Source organism: Mesocricetus auratus, unplaced genomic scaffold, assembly GCF_017639785.1.
Source record: "Mesocricetus auratus isolate SY011 unplaced genomic scaffold, BCM_Maur_2.0 Super-Scaffold_100013, whole genome shotgun sequence".
Taxonomy (NCBI): Eukaryota; Metazoa; Chordata; class Mammalia; order Rodentia; family Cricetidae; genus Mesocricetus; species Mesocricetus auratus.
The window spans coordinates 44648545-44675091 of NW_024429196.1; the positions used below are offsets into that span (position 1 = coordinate 44648545).

General features: G+C 43.2%; 1 protein-coding gene across 1 annotated transcript; it reads left to right on the top strand.

The window, feature by feature from the left end:
* The first annotated feature begins 2667 nt into the window (after positions 1-2667).
* Positions 2668-21855, top strand: Trim27 (tripartite motif containing 27). Its single transcript, XM_005086664.4, has 8 exons — positions 2668-3446; positions 4571-4666; positions 6371-6601; positions 11588-11610; positions 13729-13844; positions 13959-13991; positions 15209-15235; positions 21027-21855. The coding sequence occupies exons 1-8, from the start codon at positions 3027-3029 to the stop codon at positions 21620-21622; spliced, it is 1542 nt and encodes a 513-aa protein (XP_005086721.1). The 5' UTR covers positions 2668-3026; the 3' UTR covers positions 21623-21855.
* Positions 21856-26547: the final 4692 nt, after the last annotated feature.

Here is a 26547-nt window from a genome sequence, read left to right on the forward strand (position 1 = left end):
CTGGGAAGTCAGCTAAGAGAGAAAGTCAGTTGCTACTCTAACTCTCTGAACTCATAGTTAGAACAATGGAGACAAATCTACCTTTAGCTGCAGCAACAGAGCCATTATCTCCAGGAACAGAATTTCCCCCAGGCTACTAGCCTGGTCAATAGTAGTTTAAAGTGCAACCACTGTGACAAAGTAAAATAGCAATGCCTTTTTCACTGAGCACCAAATAAATCTAATTAAGGTGGATGACAAGAAACTAGAGCAATGGGTAGGCCTCTATAAAATTGATTGAGAGGGGAAGAAACCCAGTAAAGTGGTTGATTGTGATTGTGTAGTAAAGACTAGGATGCCATCAAAGAGTACTTCAGATGCAAGAAATGAACAAATAAAAAACTTTTAAAGTTATATCACATTTACTCTCATATGCAGAATCTACATTTAGCAATATATACAGAAAGTAATGGGTCCCTAACATGAGGAAAGTAAAATAACATATATCCTGAAAAGACCATAATGAACAAGGGAGGTCAAAAAAATTAACTCAAAAAAGTACTTCAAAACTGACAAAATGAAAGAAACATGGAGAATTTTTAAGGATGACTCTTCCTGGAAGTGGTATGAAAATAGTTAAAAAGGAAGGAAGGAAGAAAGAAAGACAGAAAGAAAGGGTTGGGAACAAAATTAATGGCAGTAGTTTCATTCATCTGACTGCTAATTCATTCCCAAATCATTTGCAAACTGATAAGACTATTGCAACAATTTAGGTCAAGGTGGATTAACAAAAATTAAAATGGAGTGGATGGAGCTGTAAAAGAGCACTTGCCTAGCTTAAGGCCCTGTGTTTGATCTCCAACACTGAAAAAAATGTAAATAAGCAATAAAGCAAATGATAAGTCTACTAAATTTAGTGGTTACAGAGAAAACAGCCATCAATTGAGAAAGGAGGAAGCCAGGGGGAAACACAGAAAGGAAAGCTCTCCTTTCACCTCCCCCACCTTCCCCAACTTACCTGTTTGTCTGCCCTCCCTCCAGGCCATCTGCCTCCAGAGGTTAGGAAAGCAGAGACCAGACTCATGGCAAGACTATATACTCCTCCAGGTCAGCACTGATGACCTAAGGACACACATCTGCCATCTGCATCTCATATTTACACACTGGCTTGCAAAACTTGTTTCTTCCTTCTGGAGTAAAAGAGTGGAATTTTCAATTCGTTTGACTCCAGTTTTGAACCAGACTAGACTATGATGTGGTCTATGCCAAGTATTCTACCTTTTACTGGACGTGTGCTTAGTATTTGGGTCTGGAGTTTCAAAGGGCAGGTTGGAGAAGGGAGGTTTGGTTTGGCAAGACCTGTTAGTACCTCGAATTGCTTGTTCCATGGTGAAAATCTGAGCAAAATCCTCTAAAGTGATGCTCTGGATGCAGAAGCCCCTGTTGCTCAAATACAAGGTCAACACTGAGACAATGCCCAAGGAAAGCAGGAAATGCTCCATCAGCGATGACAGTGAGCGGAACTGAAAAATGACTCTGTGCTAGGAGAATGGACATTATGGGGTTACGTGAGCTCCATCATCACAGGATAGTAGTATGTTCTACTCAATGCTATCCAATGAACTGGGTATTTTACTTAAACTAATGAGTAAGCATCTTCATGGCTCAAACTTAAAGCAATGTAATGTAAAAAAATTAATAAAAAAAGAAAAATAACTCCTTGCTGGGGTATATCCCTGAAAGACATAGAGTATGCGCCTCAAGGGGGACACTGAAGCGGATTGTTGGGAGTAAGAACTTTCTAGAATTATTAAGCCAAGTGCGGAGGGAACACAGCACCGTGTACTCTCAGAATTTCAGGCCCCAGCGCCATAGGGAGCAGGCCGGGAGGTGGGGGCGGGGTGGGTGTGGGATTCTGAGAACGAGGCTCCCGAGGCAGAATCCGGGTCCTAAGAAGGTCTCTTAGGAACCAGCAGCTAGGCTGATTCCTCATCAGGTGGCAGGGAAGAGGTGTGTTGCCATCTAGCCCTTTGACACGTCCGGTCTGGCAACCTCGCTTGGTGAAGTGAGAAATTTGGGCACTTAGGGAGCCTGTTAAGAAGACAGGGACTCAAAAGCGGGCTCTCCGTGGGATGACTCCCCAGTAGCTGTAACGGGGAATCGGGAGGACTTCAGTAGGTTTCAGGGTCTGATCATCAGCGCTCTGGTCTGGATTCTAACAATCCCCACTTCACACGAGAAGAAAAGAAGGCTCGGCACGGTAAACCAACTTTACTTCAAGGTGGAAGCAGAACTGGGCTTCTCAGTTTCTGTCCTTCAAAAAAGTTGCTGGTAATTCAATCTTTTTCTAGCAATTGGCAATCGCCTGGAGTTGGGTGTGTGTCAGAGTGCTTCACACACAGGGAGGGGCTTATCTGGTGTCTCCGCCCGCCAGCCCGCCCGGCTTCGCGGCACTTATACAAAGCCATCAGACTTTTAAAGGAGCCGAGGCCTAGGCACTACGAGGAAGCCCAACAAAAGACTACGGGCCCACAGACGCTTGGAGTGTCCGGACCCCACGGCCAGGGGCACCCTGCGCACACTGCACTGGGCCGCCACCACCGATCCCCAGGCTGGGTACCGCGACTCCCGTTCTGGGGTCTCCAGGACAGCGCTGAGAAAACCCTCCTTCTGGCCCGGAGGCGAGCGGCGCGCGAAGCCAGGCCCCGCCCCCGGTCCACCTCTTCCGCTCGGCCCTGAGGAGTCTGCGCGGCCGGGGGATTCGTTCCGACGGGGCCACGTTGCCCTGTGAGCCAGCCCGCGGCCCCCGGCTCCCTGCAACCCTCGGCTCGGCCCCCTGCCGGGCTCTGGGGCCCAGGCCTTCCCTCACTACCCGCGGGGTGCAGCTGTGCGGGGATTGGTGTGGCCGCCCGAGAGCTCCGCACGCGTCTGGGATCCCGGCCTCGGAGGCCCCGCCCCGCTCCGGAGCGGAGAAGCCGAGCGAGCGCGCCGGGCTCCGCCAGAGCTCGGCTCCGTGCTCATGCCCTGTGGCCCAGTGGGCCCGCGCCATGGCCTCTGGGAGCGTGGCCGAGTGCCTGCAGCAGGAGACCACCTGCCCCGTGTGTCTTCAGTACTTCGTGGAGCCCATGATGCTCGACTGCGGCCACAACATCTGTTGCGCTTGCCTGGCCCGCTGCTGGGGTGCGGCGGAGACTAATGTGTCGTGCCCGCAGTGCCGAGAGACCTTCCCGCAGCGCCACATGCGGCCCAACCGGCACCTGGCCAACGTGACCCAGCTGGTGAAGCAGCTGCGCACGGAGCGGCCGTCGGGGCCCGGCGGCGAGATGGGCGTGTGCGAGAAGCACCGCGAGCCTCTGAAGCTGTACTGTGAGCAGGACCAGATGCCCATCTGCGTGGTGTGCGACCGCTCGCGGGAGCACCGTGGCCACAGCGTGCTGCCGCTGGAGGAGGCGGTGGAGGGCTTTAAGGTAGGGCCGGGCCGGCGGACAAAGGGGCGAGCCGGGGGCTTCCCGGCCTGCCGCCGAGAAAATGGCGAGCCGGACGTGGGGCCCAGCGCCGTCATTTCCTCCCTGTCGGCGGCGGGGCCTCCGCACTCAGACTCGGAAGGAGAACCTGTAGCTGGTGAGGCCAGATGCGTCCCCACCCCCACCCCTTCTCCCAGCGCCCCCTGTTAACTGCCTCAACGCGTTCGGGGCAGGGACGGCGCGAGGAGACCCTCCCTTTGACAAAGGAGATGCACATCGAGCCATGTCCACTTCGATAGGCCTTGGAGACCTCGAACTCATCTGGCCCGGGATATCAGACTAAACAGTTGCTGTTTGCTGGCTGAATTCACATCAAGCAATGCCTATCACTTAATCCATGTCCCCAGCACTTCCCTGTAACCTGTTTTAGAAGCTAATGGAAATGAACACAGTTCTTTACTGCTTGAGTAAATCATTTAGCCACTCTGAGACTCGGGAGATAACAGTTATTATGAAGAAGAGTAAGTAAGTGAACTCACAAGACCTGAAGAGGCCTTTGTGAACTGTTGAATAAACACTGGCTTGGCTACACAGTAATGCAAAAATGTTACATATAAAGGAGCTCTAAAGTGACAATGAGTCTATTTTGAGGACTGCAGAGATAATATACACATACAGAGTTATATTTGTTTAAATGTGAGTTCATCCAGATGTCAGTTCTGTCTACAGAGCTAACACCTGTATCAGTTCACTCACTGGTGATGAGTTGTAGTTTGGAAAAGTGATGTTTACTGATTCTGTGTGTGAGGAAAGTAAATCATTTTCTCTGTATTCCTCCGAGGAAGAGAGACACCTTAGTTTTTGAGTCTCCTTACCCAGATGTCTCATAACTTCTGCAGGACCCATCTAGGATTGGTAGGTGGCTCAGAGTTTAAAACAAGTCACTAAAGCAGAGCTGTGCTGACCCCTGTGCTTGGGGCTCTTTCCCTGGAGTGGCATTGTGGTCTGAGGACAGTGCAGCCAGACCTTGGCACCTGTAGCTTGGGTTCCTGTGTGATAAGCAGAATAACTATTCTGATGCCGAGATCTGTATAATCTTGAACTGCCCAACTGTTTGCTTTCTTCAGGAGCAAATCCAGAATCGGCTGGACCATCTAAGAAGAGTGAAAGACTTGAAGAAGAGACGTCGGGCACAGGGGGAGCAGGCAAGAGCTGAGCTCTTGGTAAGGGTACAGATCTCCACCCTGCAGAGGCATTGCATCTGGATAGTAACCTTGTGAACTACTAGTAGAAGTCTCGGTCTTGGCCGGGATGCAGTGAAAAACTTCCAAACAGCATATCCCCTTGGTGTCTGACAGTCCCACCACTCAGCTCTGCCACATAGAGCTGAATGAGACCTTGGCACCACTTGCTTGAAAATAGGATGAAGGAAACTTCTCAATGGTCCTGAGTAGACTGAACTTATACTTAGAGCAGTGTCAGGTCTCTGGGAGGTTTTTTTTTTTCCAGAGAGAGACAGCCTCTAGGAATCCAGAACCATGGGTTTGCTTCTTGGCTCTGACACTAGCCATTTTAGATGGAGAGGTGGTGCCTCCTCTCTGGACCTTAATCTCTTTGTGAAGCAAAGAGGTCAGATGAGAACTGTGCTTCTCCAGCAGGCTGGTGCTGCTCTTTCTGCCCTTGAGATGATAAATGGTTTGTCCTGGACTGAGTGGAGAAGCGGGACAAGGTTGTACGTGTTTTACAGCAAGCAGCAGACCTATGCCAGGCAAATTGTCCTGCCGGGGTGTTAGTCACACCCTTTAGCAGACACTGGTCGTTAAGGTTTTTTTAGTTTTAATTTTGCACATCTAAGATTACATTGTATGTTTTATGCCTTTGTTGAAAAAGAGGTCTGAGCATATAGAAAGGGTCTATAAACCAAGGGGTGCGAGTACGCATAAGCCCTTGATGCAAAGATGACTTAAGAAGGTTGGTTAGAGTTGTGATGGGGGGCTCTTGGAACAGCTGAGTTCAGATCAGGTTTGGTAAACTTCCTAAAAAGGGCCAGTAGTATTTTTAAACTTTGTTGGTTTACACAAGCTGAATCACAACTAAACAGATCAGTTATTATATCTCAAAAGCAGCCATGTCTAATACATAAGTGAATGGGTGTGGCTGGACTCAAGGACAGTATTTCTTGACTGTTCTAGAGCCATTTTCTGGCCATTTATTTATTTAGAGATAATTTCACTATGTAGCCCAGGGATATTTTGAACTCTGAATATTCCTTGCTCAGTCTCCCCAGGTGTGCACTGACAAACTTATGATTCCTTATGATTCCTTCGTTAGAACTCTTAGGTTTTTTTGAGATGATCTTGAATTTATTATATAGCTAAAGATGACCTTGAGGTCTCAGTCTTCCCATCTTTGCCTTCCAAGTGCTAGGAATACAGCCATGCACTAGTATACTTGCCTCTACAACTTCTTGGCAATGGAGGAATTGGGCGAAGGAAAGACAGACCAACTGCAGTAAACACGTGTGGAGAACCTAGAGGAGAACACCTTCCTCAATGCCAAACTCATAAGTACCCCCAAAAATCATAGGGCATGTATCACACCAAGGGACCAAGTAAACAATTCTAGGAGAATGTGCTTAATCGTTCCAGATCACCCCATAGTCTTTACCCATCATGACAGTGTCTCATAAATCTGACTCTCACTTGACCAAGTCCCTTAAGGTCAGAGACTACTTCTTAATTACCATTGGAGTAATTCAGTTCATGGTCATTGTGCATCTGGTAAATAAAGACTAGAGAAAGAGAGTGTAGGTATCTGTTTTAGTATGAGATGAAATGATGAGGTGTTGGGGTTAAGTCATTGGGAATACTTGGAAGAGTTCTAGAAGTGAGTCCTTCCTGCTCGGTGCTTTTGCTTGTCACGTACAGAGCCTGACCCAGATGGAGAGAGAAAAGATTGTTTGGGAGTTCGAGCAGTTGTATCACTCCTTGAAGGAACATGAGTATCGCCTATTAGCTCGCCTTGAGGAGCTAGACTTGGCCATCTACAACAGTATCAATGGTGCCATCACTCAGTTCTCCTGCAATATCTCTCACCTCAGTGGCCTGATTGCCCAACTGGAAGAGAAGCAGCAGCAGCCCACCAGGGAACTCTTACAGGTAACCAGGAGAGCCCTACAGGACAGCTTGGTGAGCACAGCAGGACGAGGCATATTTTGCTGTTGGCAGGCTGTGTTCATGATTCCCTTTATCCTTTGTAACTTCTTAAGTGTTGGGTATTTTGGAAGGAAAACCTGTATACTAGAAGTTGTGACTGACAGCTCAGTCCTTCAGTTGCATTGTATCATGGAAAGGGCAAAAGAAAAACCTAGTCTTTGGGCCTGTCCTGCCCTAAGTGGTCTTAATCATGGGCCAGGCCCATGACACTGTTAGGGCCTCATTGGTTTCATTTGCTCAGTATAGATTATAATAAAACATTTGGACCACATATCATTCAAGACCCTTTCATTACCTTGTAATTTTAATATATGTATGTGTATACTACCACAGCTGGAAGACATGGAATAGAGAGCAGGTACAGTTAGCTGGAACATTGCTGTAATTTGCCTGTACTAGTATAGCTGAAAAAAAGCCAGTGTACTCATAGGGAAAGACCACAGTAGATGATCTACTGCCTGTCTTCCTGTCTTATCTTCCGTTGTTATAGGCACTGTGGAGGGCACTGGAATTAAGTGGTAGATAAATAAGCTTTCCTTAATTATGTTTCAGTTTGAATTTTTTAGTAAGTAAATGGTTATCACATATGATAATAAGTGCTATTTTAAAGGAGTCATGGGATAGTACAATTGAGAGAAAATTATGGCCTGTCTTGTTTTTGTTGGTGTTTGGAACTAAGCAGCTTTTTATATATTAAGATGTTTGGGAAATGTGACAATGTTTTTCATCATAGGCGAAAATGTATGATACTGAGATTAGATGTCTATAAGTTTTTATTAGGCATAGCCATGCTCATTCATATATATATATATATATATATATATATATATATATATAACATTCATCACTGCTTTCCCATTATATCAGCTATACTGAGTATTTGTGTAGATTGTAAAACCTAAACTGTTTACCATCTAACTCTTCAAGAAAAAGTTTACTAACATGTTTTAGTACAGTAAGGGAAGACAACTTAAGCCTTGATGAATGTCACTTATTTATTGCTAGAGAGAGAAGGGACAGTTTGAAAAGGGACAGTTTGGCCGGGCATTGGTGGCGCACGCCTTTAATCCCAGCACTCGGGAGGCAGAGGCAGGCGGATCTCTGTGAGTTCGAGGCCAGCCTGGTCTACAGAGCGAGTTCCAGGACAGCCTCCAAAGCCACAGAGAAACCCTGTCTCGAAAAACCAAAAAAAAAAAAGGGACAATTTGACTACTGACCTGTGAGGCAGAATGACCAGGACAGAGAAAACAGATGACAATCTTGGTGTAGTTGATATGCCCAACAATATCAGAGCTTTCTAAATGAATGTTGGAGTTGAAAAGTGGTCAGGTGGGGTGAGTAGAAACTGTGGGTGCTGGGAATTGAACCTGGGTCCTCCATGGAGGAGCAGCCAATGCTCTTAACCACTGAACAGATCATCTCTTCAGCCCCTCCTCCTTCCTACTCTTTTTCACAGCATATCCCTGACTGGCCTTGGACTTACAGAGACCTGGAATTAGAGGTGTGCACCCACATCTAGCATGTTTAGGGGAATTATAATGGGTTTTGTTGTAGTTTGTTTATTTGCGACAAAGTTTTGCTATGTTGCCTAAGCTGGCTTCAAACTCATATGCTCTGCTTTGACCTCTAAAGTGCTACAATTTCATGGCAACACAACTACACCCAAGCATGTGAGAATGTCTTTTACTGGATGGAGTGTGCAAAGGATGTGTTCATGTATCTAATAAGAAGGAAAAGTCTGATGGCTGTTCAGGGTTGTCTAAAGTTTAAGTCTTTGGAAAGGAAACTGTCCAGAGGCCAGGGAAAAAGGCAGAATGCACATTCTACTTCTGTTCACTTTCTGGTTTTGTGAGATGAGGGTCTCATATCACCCAGTTTGGCCTTGTGCTCACCTTCTATCTCAGTTCTCAAGTGCTATAGTTGCTAGCTGTTTCGTGCTGTTTAAAACTTCATTGGACGTTTAGCCAGTTGAATTAGAGTCGTAAGAATTGGGGTGGGGGTGGTGCTGGGGGACCTGGTATGGTAGCTCATACCTTTCCTCCCAACACTAAGTCAAAAAATTGCCAAAGCCAGGCATTGGTGGCGCACGCCTTTAATCCCAGCACTCGGGAGGCAGAGACAGGTGGATCTCTGTAAATTCGAGGCCAGCCCGGTCTACAGAGCTAGTTCCAGGATAGCCTCCAAAACAATACAGAGAAACCCTGTCTCGAAAAACCAAAAAAAAAAAAAAAAAAAAAAAAAATTGCCAAGTTGAAGATCTTACAGAGTGACCCTGTCACTTGGGAAGTAGAGGTAGAAGGATCATAAGTTCGAGCCTTCTTGAGCCACATGAGACCCTATCTGAGGAAGGAAAAAAGGTTGAAGGAATATTCTATAGGAAAATGGGTAAAAGTCACAAAGAAACAAGCTGCAGAAGCATAAAATTGGCCCATGGGTGTAGACAAGCATACCAGCACTATTTGCCAGCTAAAACTACACTAAGGTGTCTCTTATCAGTTAGAATAGCAAGTGTTTGGGATGTTGTGAAAGACATCTGCAGGTAGGAATTTGAAGTTGTCAGACCCGAGTATAAAAATATATAGCAAAATGATTTGCCTCAACATTGTGTTTAAGTCCTGGAATAGTCTTAACTTCCAAACCTAAAAGATTATTTTAGTTAGATAAACACATGCCCAGTAGAATACTATGCAACTTTTAAAAAGAAGAAAGGTAACTGAGAGACCTGAAGTGGTAGCGTAGACTTAGTCAGAGGTAGGAGATGCAGCAGTATTGAGGCCAACCTGCTGTGTATAGATTTCAGGTCAGCCTCGGTTAGCTACATAGTAAAGTCCCATCTCAAGAGGAGAGTTGACGACAGGGTTGGTACTAGTAAACTGATAAGGATATAAAAAAATCAAAATGTAAACGAAATATTACTGGGGAGATAGCTCAATAGTTGAGAGTATTTCCTGTTCTTCTAGGAGACCTGAGTTCAATTTCTAGCACTCACAGGTGGCTCACAGCTGTCCATAACTCCAACTCCAGGAGATCCAGTGAGTTCAAGGCTTTTTGTGCAGACAGCACTCTCTCTCTCTCTCTCTCTCTCTCTCTCTCTCTCTCTCTCTCTCTCTCTCAAAAATAAAATTTTAAAGTAATAATAGAGTATGATACTTTGTGGGTAAGAAAAAGAGATTGGCAATACCCATATGAGCTAGTTTTGCAAAGGAAACAAAATCATGGGGAATAGGCAAATAAGATAGGAGGGGTCAGGAGGAGTGACAAGGACTAGAATAAATTGTTAGATTTCTTTAAGCCAAAATAAATAAAAATAGCAATGGGTTACAACCCACTAAATAGAGTAATAATCTATAATTTCTGTTCTTAAGAGGCAGAGGTAGGTGGATCTCTAAGTTAGAAGCCAGTCAAGGTAACATAATGAGACACTGTCTTAAAAGGGAGATGGGATCGGGCTGAGGGCTCAGCAGTTAAGAGCACTGATGGCTGTTTCTGAGGACCTGGATTTGATTCCCAGCACCCATGTGGCTGGCTATAAATCTGAGATCACATTCTTTCATCTGACCTCTGCAGGCATCAGATATGCATGGGTGCACAGACATACATGTAGGCAAAACTAGCCTACACAAAAAAATAGTAAAATTTTTAAAACTTAAAAAGTAGAAAAATCCACAATAAGAAGGGAGAGATTCTTCAAGCACTATGTTCAAGTCATATGGAAGGGATTTTAAAGTTAATGAAATACTTTTTGCAACTATCAAGTAAAAAATTTAGACAATTGTTGGGACTAGAGGTGTGGCTTATTATGCAAGGCCTTGAGTTTAATCCCTAGCATTGGGCTTTCATCAAAAAAGAAACAAAAAAATAAACTTTTCCGTGGATGCCAAATCTTAAGGATAATGTTTGATAAGAACTGAAATTGTCACAAATACACTACTTACTAATTACAAATGGGAAAATAGTAGATAGTGGTCACAATCTATATCACCAACTCCTCTACTTAAGGATACATGTCATAGTAACTAATGCATGTTCTGTATTACAGAATATAGGGCTATGTGTGATAGTTGTGAAAAACATTAAGTTAGTTAATTAAACTAGAATATGGACTATGATTGAGATTAATGCTCATATCCCCAAACTTTATTTGTTTACTTGGGTTTTTGAGATGGCATTTTTCAGTGAAGTTCTGGCTGTCCTGGAGCTCACTATGTGGACCAGGCTGGCCTCAAACTCCATTTGCCTCTGTCTGTACCACCACCACCACCGGCCCCCCCAAACTTTTTCCTTTTTTTTTCATTTACATACCAACACCAGTTCCTCCTCCCTTCTGTTCTCCCACCCACCCTTTCCCCAAAACTTCATAACAACTGAATTTGACAAGAAAACACAATTCTGGGAAAGATAGATGGTATAAGAGAGAAAGAAAAGGAATTAAAGGGTAGTAAACATGGAAAGAATAAACAGGAATCATATGTATGGCTATTCTGTTTATTTGTGGTTATTTCACTTTTTTTTTTAAAGTATACTGCACACATAGGCATCTGAGGCCCAGGATGATGCCTAAGTTGGTAAATCCTTACTTCCTTTGCCTATTTCTAGGTACTTTTTTTTTTGTTTTTTGTTTTTTGTTTTTTTCAAGACAGGGTTTCTCTGTGGCTTTGGAGGCTGTCCTGGAACTCCCCTTGGTAGTCCAGGCTGGTCTCGAACTCACAGAGATCCGCCTGCCTCTGCCTCCCGAGTGCTGGGATTAAAGGCGTGCGCCACCAACGCCTGGCGCCTATTTCTAGGTTCTTGAAGTTGAATTGTGTCCGAAGTTAGTCTTGTCTGTAGTGTCTCTGGGAGGGTAGGCCGATAGCTGGGTTTTCAGTGAACATGTGGAAGAAAACTCTAGTGCATAGCATCTCATTGTTTTCCTTTTCTTTTCTCTTGCAGGACATTGGAGACACACTGAGCAGGTATACTTTTCTGTCCTTGTGATGTAAATCAAGACTGTGTGGATTAACATCTGTAAACCGGAATTAGAGACTAGCCCTGAGAAGACAGCTTATTAAGTTGCTGTCTGTTACTAAAAAGTATTGGTTGGAGAACTAGAGGAACCTTACCTCCTTAGTAGAACTTGGCCAGTCCCAATGGAGCACACCTTTAATCACAGCACTTTCAAAGCAGAGACAGGCAGCTCTTTGTGAGTTCAAGGCCATCATGGTCAATATAGTGAGTTCCAGGACAGGAAGAACTACATAGTGAGACCATGTCTCAAAAACAAAACATAAAAATAACTTTGGAACGTTTGATAAATTGATACCAGAGTGAGATAGTTCACTCATGGGGTGCTGTGGTTTAGATGTGAGGACACTTCTTCCAGGGCTTGACACCAGTACAAAAGCAGATTATGACTCTTCCTCAAATTTCAGATTTTTCCCGTTTTTTTGTCTCATTCTTGAGTATAATGGAGGAAATAAGGCCTACGGAAGATGTATTGATGGGTCACATTGATTCTGGCTTGCAGTCACTTCTCTACTATGCTGTCAAATGGAAAGTGAGTGTAGCTCAGTGGTATGACATGTGTTTGCTTTTGCCATGCACTAGAAATAGAGGGAAGACCAGGCCAGAGGAAAGGGAAATTTTAGAGCAGGCAAGAAGACAAAGTAGTTATAGTTGCAGAACAGCTACTCAGGCTTTGGAAAGATTCCCATATTTAGTACAGGAATACCTACAGGATGAGACGGACTTTGACAAAGCTGAGTTTGGAAGTTGATTAAAGCCCTTTGAAGGAAAATACAGTTTGATGGGTTGCCACCACTGCCTGCTGGACCTATACTTTTTTAATAGAAAAAAAAATAGATTTGGCTCTATGAGTTCTGAAATCTAAAGTGTCATTGACCTAAGGTGTAAGCATAATAACAGTGGTATAAGTGTGTAGATGGCTACAGATAGCTCTGTAGTTGGTATGGTGGCTAATTTCTTCCCATTTTACATGCCTGCAGTGTGGTCCTCTTTTTAGACCAAGAGAACTGCTAGAATGCTAAAATGAGGTCTATGCAGATTTAAAGAAAAGTTATTCATGTGTGTGTGTGTACATTTGTGATCTCACACACATGATGAATGAGTACACAACACATACAGAGATCAGACGATTTTACAGTATGGGTTTAGGGAATACTCTAGCTGCAGATTCCTTTTCCTGATGAGCTGTCCTCCTTGACCCTTTAAGCAGATTTTTGAAATTTCTGTTAGATGCTTCTTAATCTCTCGTTAGCTACAATTCAGTCATAAGGTCACAGGTGGAAGATTGACCAGCCATGAGCTACAATGTGTGGAAGATGGGAGAAGGCAAGTCCTTGCTGTACAGTCCCCTTTTTAGTGATTAGGAAATTGGGTCTTATACCTCACACATACGTCTCTTTCTAAAGATGGCATTCTCTCTATTTGGGAACCTGAAGATTCTAGATAATTGCCCATAAGGTTTTTTGTCATGGAAACTTTTGCTTGTAAGATCAGCTTCATAATTCACTTTAATATTGAAGATTGCTTTTCTGTCTGCTTCGTTTAGAAGGTTGTTTTGGTTTGGTTTGGGGTTCTGTTTTGTTTTGATTTTTGTCTTTTGTTTTTTTGTTGTTTTTTTTTGAGACGGGGTTCCTCTGTGTAACTCTGTTTGTCCTGGAAGTCAGATCTGTAGACCAGGCTAACCTTGAACTGGGAAATCTGCCTGCCTCTGCCTCCTGAGTGCTGGGATTAAAAGTATGTGCCACCTAGTTGTTTTGGAAGTGTTACGGTAAGATCCACTATGTAGCCCTAGATGGCTTGAAGCAAGCAGTGATCCCTTACATGTACTTGCCTCCTGAGGACTGGAATTGCAGGGAGGAGTCAGTACACCCACCAAAGACTTAATATTTGCAAAGTCATGAGCCAGTGCTTTGGGAAAGATGAAAATGACTAAGGCTGTCTCTCAGTCTCGTCTCTGATGGTAACTTAGAGGGACATTGTTAGACAGGCTAGCTAGGCCTTGCCTGGGACCTCAGGAAGTTGAAGAATTGAGGGAAAGGAGTCATATGGGGTTTGTTGTTTTATTTTAGGGCTGAAAGAATCAGGATCCCTGAGCCCTGGATCACACCTCCAGATCTACAAGAGAAAATCCACATTTTTGCCCAAAAATGCCTGTTTTTGACAGAAAGTCTGAAGCAGTTTACAGGTAATATGAGGAGATGAAATAGGTTTATATTCTGATGTCTGTTTGTCATCTGAGCATGTATTTCCCAAAGGAAACAAAGTAATACAAACTGAATCTCTTCTCTTTTGTCCTTAGAAAAAATGCAGTCAGATATGGAGAAAATCCAAGGTAAATTTGCCTATTTACTGGGCTCTTGATGTTTTCTTTCTTGAGAAGAATTTGAGTATATTGAGAGTTCAGGAGGGTCAGATCAGCAAAATGGCTCAGTAAGTGCAAACTTGTTGACCTGAGTTTGGAAGTTGGGACTTGGTATAAGGAGAGACCAGACTCTACTGTGCAGTATGATTTGTGTCACCCCTCACACACATACATCATGCATATACGTCCCTATTTCACATTGTTGATTATTGTTGTTGTTTTAGTTTGGGTTTTGTTGAGACAGTCTTAATGTATAGCCCAGTCTAGCCTACTACTCACCAGTCTGCTGCCTCAGGGCTTCAGCCTCTGGGATTATAGATGTGCCATACCTGCACTCCACAACTACATTTGGTTCTGTGGCTAGTTCAGAAGTGGCTTTCCTCAATCTGATTCTTGTTTATTTCTCTTCCTCTTCCTTTGCCACTTCAAAGACCCTTGTGTGAAATCCCTGGCCAACTAGAAATCCCACATAAATTAATGATGGCAGTGGGTGTCATTTGAACCACTCAGCCTCTACAGCAGACGGTTTGTACAAATTGAGAGTTGTAAATATTTACGTCGTGCATTAGAACTTTTTGCCTTTGCAGAATTTGGTAGCTCTCTGGAAGGTGGAATTCTTGATTGTGACTTAATCTGATACTGTGTTCACACATGTTATATAGCCAGAGTTCCCAAGCCCTCTAGCCCTAAAAATCCTTCCATGAGCAAAGCATAATGGTCATGCCTGTAAACCTAATACTTGGGCAGCTGATCAGGGACAACTATCATGAGTTTGAGGCCAGCCTGGGCCATATAGTGAGTTTCAGGCCAGCCTGGGTTACATAGTAAGACTGTCTTTAAAAAACAAAAGGTGGGCGGTGGTAGCACACGCCTTTAATCCCTGCACTTGGGAGGCAGAGGCAGGCGGATCTCTGAGTTCGAGTTGAGCCTGGTCCACAAAGCAAGTTCCCCCCTCCCCCCCCAAAAAAAAATGAAAGAGAGAAAGAAAAAATTCCTGGGTAGATAAGCAGATATGGAGTTATAACAGTGAATGTAGAATCAGTGCCCAGTTTACACTAGGGCTCTGGAATGCTAGTAGATTCTACTGCTTTACGATTTTTAACCACATGATGATTTTTAAACTCACGTAACATGTTTCCTAGAAAGACACATGGGTTCAGTAACTTCTTTCTTTCTTGTTCTTTCAGAATTGAGAGAGGCTCAGTTATACTCAGGTACGTGCTAGAGAACAATATTGAAGAAAGGAATAAAAACCCTGTTACAGGTGGTTTGAGGCTGCCTGAATTTGGATCCTTTAGTTACATATGTACAAACAGCATACAGCTGGAAGCTGCTGTTGTTTTTGACAACTTTGTCATTTTAAAGAGTTATGGAATTATAAACACATGGTTCCCCAGAAACAGAAAAATCCCACTCTATTACATCCTTCCCATCCAGTATCTTGGGCAATGTGCTGTTTGCCACAAACAAATTATTGAATCAGCTCTTATTTTTCATGCTGGTGAGTCTGGGGTTCTTAACCTGAAAAGTGTGCTCTGGGTTAAAATCTGACAACCCCTAGACATCCATCTTTAACTTAGTCAGAGACTGGGTCAGCCTGGTTCCGGGAAACTCCAGTCTGAGGTGTGTTTACCTCCAACCTTTAGTTATTAGGTCTTCCTTAATTGGGACAAAGACTGTTGTTGATGTTTATATATGTATGCATTTTAAGTGTTTGGAATACATGTATATATGTGTACCACATGCATGACTGCTGCTTACAGAAGCCAAAAACAAGGTGTCCGTTTCCTGTGAACTAGACTTAAAAGATGGTTGTGAGCCACCATGTAAATGCTGGGAACAAAACCCAGGGGTTATGCAATGGCAGGAACTGCTCTCAACTGCTGAGCCATCTCTCCTGCCTTTGATACTTATTTCTTTGAATACTGGCTGGGTGTGTCACATGTTAGCACAGGCTAGCAGGTAAGATGCTTTAGAGAGCACTACTCTGCCCTTGGAATTTCCAGTCTGGTTTGAGATACGGAGTGTACTCATGACACAAGAAAGACAAGTTGGGACTGGATATATAGCTCATTGATAGGTGTGAAGTGTGTGTGTTGTTAAACCCATAGCACTAAAAGAAAGTGCATGAGAGTAGATAGGTGACTTTTGTGGAGAGATTGTTGAACCACAGGTCACCTCACCTGTTACCTGTCATGAATTTTTAATGCTTATTTATTCATTTGAGAATTTCATTCAAGATATTTTGATCATAGTCTTTCCCCTGTTCCATCTCCTCCGATATCTTTCCTTACGTCCCTACCATCCTACTTCATGTTCTTTCTCTTAAAAAACAACAGCAGCAGCAGCAGCAGCAGCAAAAACCATAGACCCAATTTGTGTTGGCTGACAACTGAGCATTGGGCCTATCCTGGAGTGTAGCTGATGTACTCAGTGGCATTCTGTTGAGGAAAACTGATTTCCCCTCTATGGATAGCTTCTTTGCTGGGGTGGCACTTTGTACTCACTTTCCCTCCTCCATGCTCGAATTTTGCCTGGCTTGAGCTTATACAGGTCTTTGTACATACTGTCACATTGTATGTGAGTCTATATGTATATCTGCTCTGTTGTGTTGGAAGACAGTTTCCCTGAAGTCATCTACCACTTCCAGCTCTGAAAATCTTTCCACCCCTTCATTTGCATAAACTCCTGAGCCTTGAGAGGAGTGTTATGCAGACATCCCATTTAGGACTGAGCATTCCCAAATCTACACTGACTATTTGTAGGGCTTCTCTGATAAGGGTTAAGCAATGAACTGACCAATATGTCATTAGTAGTTACTTTATTGTACTGTTAATTTAACAGAATGACTGTCCACTATGCCAATGATCTATATAGTCTCAGGTTCTTAACCTCACTGACAGCATTGAGTATAGGTTCCATCTTATGAAGCAAGCCTAAAATTCTATCATTAAGTATTTGGTTACTACCATAACATTTGTGTCACTGTTTTACCAGTGGACATGTCTTACAGACATGTCATTGTTACAGTTCTCAGGATTCTGAGCTGGGTGAGATTGATGATTACTTTTCTCTCCGAGTAGCATGTATAGCTCTTTTAAATGTTAGCAGATAGGAGTGAAGCTTCCACTTAAGCACCAACTCAATTTCTCCATGTTCTGTGATATGTATATGTGGTGTCTTCAGCAACAGAGACCATCAAATTGTTGAGGATAACCAGTAGTGTTGGCCTATGATGTGAGGAGAGGGCCAGTGTCTATGAGACACCATTGAACAACAAGTCAAAAGAAAAAAAAAAAAAAAGATGTAACCCATTTATAGTCCTGGAAGAAAGTTGGCAATTTTTCTTGTTGGGTCATTGTCCCCAGAATCCCATTGTATGTTAACTTCATTTAAATTCGTTTTATATATGTATATTTAGGAAGCTTCTATAATACTAGGTTTCAATGTGACTTTTTCAAAAAGACTTTAGTGTTATCTCTCCATAATAACCCTTTGTACCCAGTCCTCCCATCACCTGTGACACTTAATCCTAATTTTCCCTTTTTCTTTTTGTTTTGTTTTTGTTTTTGGGACTGGTTTCTCTGTGTATCCCTGGCTGTCCTTTAAACTCGTTCTATAGATCTCAAACTTAGAAAGCCTCTACCTCATGAGTGTTGGGATTAAACACATGAGCCACCACTGCCTGGCTAAAAAAACAGTTTTTGATGCTATTGTAATGGGATTATTTCCCTGGTTTCTTCTTAAGTATGTTTGTCATTTGTATATAGAAACACTACTTGTTTTGTGTATTAATTTTATATCCTGCTATATTGCTTTAGAAGTTTCCTGATGGACTCTTCAAGGTCTTTTATGCATAAAACATTATGTCATCCTTCAAATAAGGATACAATGAATTCTTCTTTTCCTGCTTGTAGCCTCTTGATCTCCTTTGGTTGTTCTAGTCCAGGACTAGCTAAGACTTCATTCAAGTACTAACTAAACTGAATAGGTATGGAGAAAGGCGACATCTGTCCTGTCCTGGCAAAGTAAAGTTTTACTTCATTGGTGCTGGTCTCTGTTTAATCACAGCTGATTGTTCAGCTCCAGCTGACCAGACACCACAGATTCTTAATTAAAAATACCACACAAAGACCACAGTAGTCTTTGCTTCTTCCTGCAACTTCACAAGCCAGGCCTCCATCATTTGCATTTCTCTGAACACTCTTGCCTTCCAAATTCAAACAGAACAGCCCACTGAGCCGTGAGTACTCAAAGGCTTTTCCAGCATAAAGTTCAAATGCAATCACAGCCCTCCCCAAAACACACGGTCAGTGTGTATAGCAATTCCCTTTCAGGTACAAATTTTTGTCTTTGTTAGGGTTTCTGTTACTAGGACAGGACAACTATGAAAGAGCTGATTTCTTTTTGCACTTTCAGGTGGGACAGTCAGGGCAGAAACTGATACAGAGGCCATGGAGGAAAGCTGCTTACTGACTCCTCATGGCTTGTTGAATCTGCTTTTTTCTTTTCTAGCGCTGAGGGCTGAACCTAAGGTCTTGGCCTCGCTAGGCAAACATTCTACCACTCAGCTAAGTCTGCTTTCTTAAACATCTCACATCCACCTACCAAGGGGTGACATGTCCCAGAGGTAGGCACTCCCATATCAATCACTGAGAAAATTTGAGCACCTATATGAAGATAATATATAGGTGTTTTCTTAGTGAAGATGCCTTCTTCCCAAATGTCTCTAACTTGTGTAAAACCAACCAGAGCAACATCCTTGTCTTAGCCGTGGTTTTACTGGCAGTGCTTTTGAGTTTCTCTCCATTTAGAATGATGTTGGCTACAGGATTGTTGTGAATTGCCTTTATTGTGTTGAGGTGTGTCCCTCATACCCCATCACTTCAGATCTTGTATCATGAAGAGATACTGAATTTTGTCAAAGGGCTTTTTGTTATGCCAAGTTGGTGAGACCCCAAAAAGACAACCAAGGACCTGACTCACTGATGCAAGTGCATAAGGTTTAATGTTAAGTGACAATCCTCGGCAGGGACCCTGTCAACAAATTGACACAGCAGCTGCAGACAAAGCATGCCTGGCCTCAGATGTAAGGAGGTCTTAAAGGACAAAACCACAAGCAGGGTGGTACATGCCTTGACTGTTCAGCATTGGGTACGAGTGGGTGACCTTTGGATTCACTGATATAGGGGCTAGGCAATTTCAAAATTGTTGCTAACAGTTGCCCACAAGGACAGTTGTGATAAGATGTTATTTACCAAAATTAGTCATTGCCTGACCACCCGGATGGGGTCATTGAGCGGGGTGGGCACAGTTTGGGTGCTCCTTGGAACTGTTTATGGTTCCATGGCTGGAGCTGAATCAGCCTTGTGCCACGCAGGGAATTTCTCAAGGTGGCTTTTTTTCTGAGGATGGAGTTAACTCCTCTGCAGTTTACGTTGCTTTTATATTCCCCCCCCCCTTTTTTCTTAAAGGTAACCCATTCTTGGATTATTAGTGGATAATTTAAAAGACTGGGGAAGTTTGGGGTACAAGTTCTATTATCTTGTCCCCATGTAAGGGAGTTTTCTTTTGACTTGGCATTTCAACCAGGGAAATGGAGCGACGTATTCTTTCCTGTGCTACTTCCTGCTGACTTTTGGGGTGTTGTCAGGGGCCAAGCAGGCTGAAATGCTAGTCAAAAGCAAAAAGGATTTTTAGGCAAGGGAATGTTTATCAGAAGCAGCTGGTTTATAGACTCTGTTGAAGATACAGGGAGTGTTCACACTGGTTGGACTGGTTCACATCTACAGCAATTTTAGGGCTCATAGTCTCTAGGAGTAGGTTGTAGCCAGCAACTGATGCTTGGTGAAACCTGTTAAGACACATTTAAACTAGGAACAGAAGTTAAAACTATATACTCAATCAGAACTCTTAGACCCACAGTGATCAGGAAGGGCAGGAGTCCCAAGACCAGGGAAGAAAATCCCATCCTCAGAAACAGGTGGAAAACTTATCTGGAGTCCTTTTGACCTATGAGAAGTGGATACAAGCTTTATGACTTTTTGATCCTCTGTATGCTGTCTTAACTTCTAAGCTGTCTCTCCTGCCCTATCATGGACCTTTTTTTGGAACGGTTTGACCAGACTGGGTTTTCCTTTCTGAGAGATAGTGTGTGGGAATCTTGTCCTGAACAGGATAAGAGGAGACATGTGTAGGTTTGAAGCTGGAATGCACATGACTGTATGGACAATAGTACTATATGCCAAAGGACATGACATTAGTTATCTACAATGTTAGATTCAAAGCTGGAGTAATGAATAAGCTACTTAAAGACAAACCAGGCAGCTAGGTGAGGTGGCGCACACCTTTAATCCTGGCGCTTGAGTGGCAGAGGCAGGTGGATCTCTGAGTTGAAGGCTAGTGGTCTACAGAGTGAATTCCAGGACAGCCGGGCCTGTGTAGAGAGACCTTGTCTCAAACTAAAGCAGAACCTAGGCAGAGGCCAAATGTAACCCCAGTAGTTGCAAAGCTAAGGGGATTGGCAGCTTACGACCGTGTTTTGCTTCATAATGTGTTTGAAGCTAAAATATCTGACCTGCATAAATTATCTCAGAAAAGGAAAGGGGAAACCATGATTAGAGTGTGGATTTGCAGGACCGAATCTGAGAAGAAATAAAAGAATGAGTTGAAAGATGGCAAGTTGGGGAGATTTCAGTCCCTTAACAAGAATTCTGAACTCCATAATCTGTAAGCTAAAATTTCATTGGTTTTTCATCAAATTAATTAAAAGAGCAACCCCTGAATTTATATAGCCAAGAGCCTGTGTCTGTTGTGATATGCCTATGTATGTTTCCCAGCATGTCTGTTGATATTGAGTGTACACAGTAGTGCTAGACCTCACTACATATTGGTAATACCCAGCTGCATCTTAAGCTGTGTTCCAGGGAAGTAGGTGAAATGTCAGGTGGTGTTGAGTGAGCTCCTCTGACTTTCAGCTGACCCTCAACCTCTTTGTTTCTACAGTTGATGTGACCTTGGACCCAGACACAGCCTACCCCAGCCTGATCCTTTCTGATAATCTTCGCCAAGTACGGTACAGTTACCTCCAGCAGGACCTACCAGACAACCCTGAACGGTTCAATCTGTTTCCCTGTGTCTTGGGCTCTCCATGTTTCATCGCTGGGAGACATTACTGGGAGGTAGAGGTAGGAGATAAAGCCAAGTGGACCATAGGTGTCTGTGAAGACTCAGTGTGCAGAAAAGGTGGGGTGACCTCAGCACCCCAGAATGGATTCTGGGCAGTGTCGTTGTGGTATGGGAAAGAATATTGGGCTCTTACCTCCCCAATGACTGCCCTCCCCCTGCGGACCCCTCTTCAGCGGGTAGGGATTTTCTTGGACTATGATGCTGGTGAGGTCTCCTTCTACAATGTGACAGAGAGATGTCATACCTTTACTTTCTCTCATGCTACCTTCTGTGGGCCAGTCCGGCCCTACTTCAGCCTAAGTTACTCCGGAGGGAAGAGTGCAGCTCCTTTGATAATCTGCCCTATGAGTGGGATTGATGGGTTTTCTGGCCATGTTGGGAATCATGGTCATTCCATGGAGACATCCCCTTAAGGAAGTGAACTTAGACCACAAGTGCTGTTGGCTGTTATCATACCCCAGGCACAAGGGATCTTGTTGTCTTGTCAATTCCTGTCCATCAAAGCTGGGTATCCTTACCATTTTCCGTGCCCTTACAGTGAGAGACAAGATGTTCATGGTCTCCCTTCCCTTGCGAGATTGTGAGATGTATTGAGAAGTATTGCTATTTCCCAGAAATAAAAACAGATTACTCCTCCTGTGTTTCACACCTTTTTTGGTTTTTTGTTTTTTGTTTTTACATATGACTAAAGTAGATAAAGAATTTGGATAGGATTTGGAGAACCACTTTTGAGGTTCCTGTCCTGGCTTTTCTCAATGATGGACTGTGATGTAGAAGTGTAAGCCAAATAAACCATTTTCTCCCCAAGGTGCTTTTGATCATTGTTTATCACAGCAACAGAGAAGCTAAGAGCTAAGACAGAAATTGGTATCAGGATTGTGAGCTATTGCTGTGATAGACCTGGCCTTGTTGTAAGAAGGATTATGGAAGTGTTTGGAACTTTGGTTTGAAAAAGCCATTGAATATAAAAAGTATAACGGGCTGTGGGAGTTTTTAAGAGTGTTGAGAGAAATACAAATGATAGAGACCAGACTTGCGAAGATTCAGAGGGAATCAAAAAGTATTGGGGTTGTTTGTGAAATATATTTGAATTACGAATATGTGATTTCTGGACAGCTGGGGCTGAGGAATTGACTGTGAATAACAAGAGACCAGAACCACCGAAGTGAAACCTTTGCTTTACTGGGACAGTCGATGCTGGTTAGCCGGGGCTGACGATCAGCCTTGTCGAGGTGAAACCTTCTGGGAAGTATTTCCTCAGGGTCAGCTCACAGAACCTGTCTTCCAGCCCTGCACTCAAGCTAGTAGCAAAACTTGGTAATGTGTAAGCATCTCCCATGTGGTACTTGGTTTGGCTGCATGAACAACAAGATTAAAGGGGTCATGGAGAGAAGCTGAGGTTTGGCATCCTCTAGTGGGATCATAGTCCCTGAAGAGAGCCCAAGAGAAGCTGTTGGTGAAGCCAGTTGCAGTGGAGCCTCCGGCATGTTGGAGATAACAGGACTGTAGGATTTCATCAGGTACGACAGCAGATGTGGAGTGGAGCTGGTGTGAGCCTATAAACGAGTTTGTGCTGTATACAACAGAGCTGGAGCGGTGAAGCTATGTAAGCCTCTGGAGCCCAGACGATCATGAGTCCCAAATGCTGGGCATTCAGTTATTTAACTATTTGAGTTTGGTTTTGCTTTGATTTGTTCGTAACTGTGCCCTGGTTATATTCTCTTGGAATAAGAAAGTATGTAACTTGTATTTTGATTTTACGGGAATCCACTTAATGAGATTTTGAACATTTTAAAGAGAACTTGAAGTTTTAAAGTGTTTGAATTTTTTAAAGACTATAACTTTAAGATAATTTTTATTACTATTTGTGTGGGTATGTGTACGTGTACATGTGCATGAGTGCAGCTGCCAGCAGAATCTGGCTAAAATCGTCTGGGAAGAAGGAACCTCTGAGAAAATGTCCCCATCAGACTGGCCTGTAGATAAGTCTGATAGGCATTTTCTTTTTTTGATATGTCGAGACAGGGTTTCTCTGTGTCTTTGGAGACTGTCTTGGAACCAGCTCTTGTAGACCAAACTGGCCCCAAACTCACAGAGATTCACTGCCTCTGCCTCCCGAGTGCTGGGATTAAAGGCATGCACCACCACTGCCTGGCAGGGCATTTTCTTAATTAATGATTGATAAGAGGAAGGACAAGCTCATTAAGCAGTGCTGCCCCTAGTCAGGTGGTCCTAAGCTGTTAAAAAAAAAAAAAAGGTGGGCTGGAAAGATGGTTATTTAAGAGCACTGACTGCTCTTCCAGGGGTCCTGAGTTCAATTCCTAGCAACCACATGGTCACTCCATCTATAATGAGATCTGGTGCCCTCTTCTGGCCTGCAGGCATATATGCAGACAGAACACTGTATACATAATAAATAAATAAATCTTTTTTTTAAAAAAAGCAATCCAATAAGCTGTGGACTGTGGTCTTCTGTGGTTCTCCTTTGTTCCTACCTCCAGGTTCTAGCCCTGAGCTCCTTCCTGCCTTGACATCATTCAGTGATGGACTGTAATGTAGACGTGTAAGCCAAATAAACTCATTCCTGCCTAAGATGCTTTTGGTCAGTGTTTTATCATAGGAGTATAGAACAAACTAAGACACACTACTTTTGAACCATGTCTCCCGTCTGAGAAACCAGGATGGAACCACAGACTGTTGAAAGAGCTCCCTTTCTCCTAGCTTTTCTTTCATGGAACAGTAACTCTACCCTGATTGCCAGTTATTTTACTAACCCCATTAATACAGCTTATGTTTCCGGTACAATTATTTTACACTAATGGTAAGAAATTACCCCATCTGTATAGTGACATATGTTTTAACCAGTGTCTCTTCCTCAGTCACTTTCCAGAAGCTTTGTTTGCTCCCTGCATACTGTTGGAAGGTCTGTGCATTTCCAAGAATATCTTTGGAATGCTTGTGGACTGGTAGCCATCAAACTCAGTTTCTGGAAGGACTGAGGAGCTTCGTTGCATCCCTTTGGAATGGGCGTGCAATGTGTTTCCTTATGTGTGCTTATTTGAGGCAACTGCATCCAGTCTTTGGAGTCAGAGGCTAAGGCCACTTTGAACTACCCTACTGTGGTTCTTAGTCCTGCTCTCCTTTGGTTATATGCCCCATTGTGTTTACCAATCTAACTGGGGCTTGGAGCTGGGAGAATGGAGCCTAACAATGAGGTGCACTAGAGTGACATGCTTTATTCAGAGCATCAGACCATTTATACTCTGAGGGTTAAGACTGACCTGAGTAAACTGAATGTGGCAAAAACATTTTTCCACAGACATAAATAACAATATCCAGTTGTAATGAATAAACTATCTGTTACACCTGGGGGGGGAGTGTGAAATCACATTCCAAGAACAAATCCATATTTTTAAGAAACAGGTCATAAGACTCATGTCTTGTTTTCTTGGCATTTTCTCACAAGCATTCAAAATTTCCCTCACACAATTCCATTCTTGGACTGTGTACTGACATTACTGTTTAAAAATAAAGTGACTATGTTTACATTGCTGTTCTTTTTTGGGTCTTGGGTGAAAAGTGGTGGTAAGGGCTATTGATTTTCCAATATGGGCCTATAATCCCTTCCTACATGGTAGTTTCCAAGTAGTTTATACAACTAGTTTCTCAGTGCCGTGTCACTGTTTGTAATAATGAGAAGATAATGTGTATATCCATGGCATAGCCTTTGTATTGTCCAGTCCTGTAATTTCACTGGGAGAATATAGTTTCCAGGCCTGAGTATGTTTATCTGATTATTACTGTTGTTGTGGATTTTTGTTTTTGAGACACAGGATCTCTTTGAATCCACACTGTCATCTCTTGGTGTGATCTTTCTGCCTTGGTCTTTTGGGTGCTAGAATTAACAGATAGAAGCCATATGCCCATCTGAATGTGTGTTTTTGTTGTTTTGGGTTTTTGTTTGCTTTTGTTTTTGTTTCTAAAGTAATGCAGCCCTGAATGGAATAGATTGGAGAGCTTAAAACATGCTTCCAAATATAAAATAACCAGGCCAAGCTTGTGGATGATGTCGCCATGTGCTGCAGAAGATGAATCTGAGAAAATAATATCCACTATTTTTCGCTGAGCTTTCCTGTGAAGACAAAAAACAAAGCACTTCTCTTTCCTTTTATGAGGTCACCTTACCCATGGTAGAATATGACCTTGTAGATAAGCTGTCATCTTTCCTCCTCCTGAGGCGTCCTCTGTTCAGATCGAATCTTGATTAATTTCTATGGAATCCAAAGTTTTTCTTCTCCTGTGGAAACAAAGGCAAAACCCCTTCCCTAACATAACACATATCCTGGTTTCCAGACTGAGGTCATCCTTAAAATACACCGGTTGGTTCAGTTCAGAAGTTTTCTCTGTAGTCCAATGTCTTTCTGCAGCAGTTTGTCCTTTTTCATTAGTAATCTCAGGCAGACAGGATCTCACACAGGGTCTACTTGGGGTCCAGTTGACCTGATACAGTAGTTGCAGCTTCTCACTGTACTTTTACTAGAAGCAAAACTGAAGCAGACGAGTAGCCCTGTGCTTACTAAAGTTCCTGATTTGGGTAAAAAAACATGTAGAGGTGAACATAAGCCAGTAAGATGGCTCAAGAAAAAGACACTGGGTGAGCAAACCTGGCAACCTAAATGTGACCCCAGAAACTCACATGAAGTTCCACGAAGTTTGGAACCCACTTGAGAGAATTGATTCCACACATCCAGCATTGGCGTGCAGACTCAGTAAGTAATACTGAATTTAAATTTTGTTTAGGGCTAGCAAGATGACCCAGTAGGTAAAGGACAAGCTGCATTTGTAGAAGAAAATAACTCACTGAAGTTGCCCTCTGACCTCTACAAGTACCATGTGGTACGTGAGGGATGTGTGTCCATTTGCACAAATAAATGTATTTTTGAATGTTAAAGGTAGAGTTTAATGTTGAGTGAAAAAAGTATCAGTCATGTTAAGTTTATGAGCAAAGATCACCGTTACTTGAGTATGTGGGGAGATGAGCAAGAGGAGGCAGCCAAGAGTGATGTTATTGGTCATTGTTTTTTGTGGTGATGAGCTCATGAGTATTTAAGATTTTAACTTTTAAAAAAATCGTGCCACCAGGCAGTGGTGGCATACGCCTTTAATCCCAGCACTCGGGAGGCAGAGGCAGGCGGATCTGTGAGTTCAAGGCCAGTCTGGTCTACAAGAGCTAGTTCCAGGACAGCCTCCAAAGCCACAGAGAAACTGTGTCTCAAAAAATCAAATAAATAAAAAGTCTTGCCATTTTGAATGGGATTAAATGACTAAAACTGGGTTG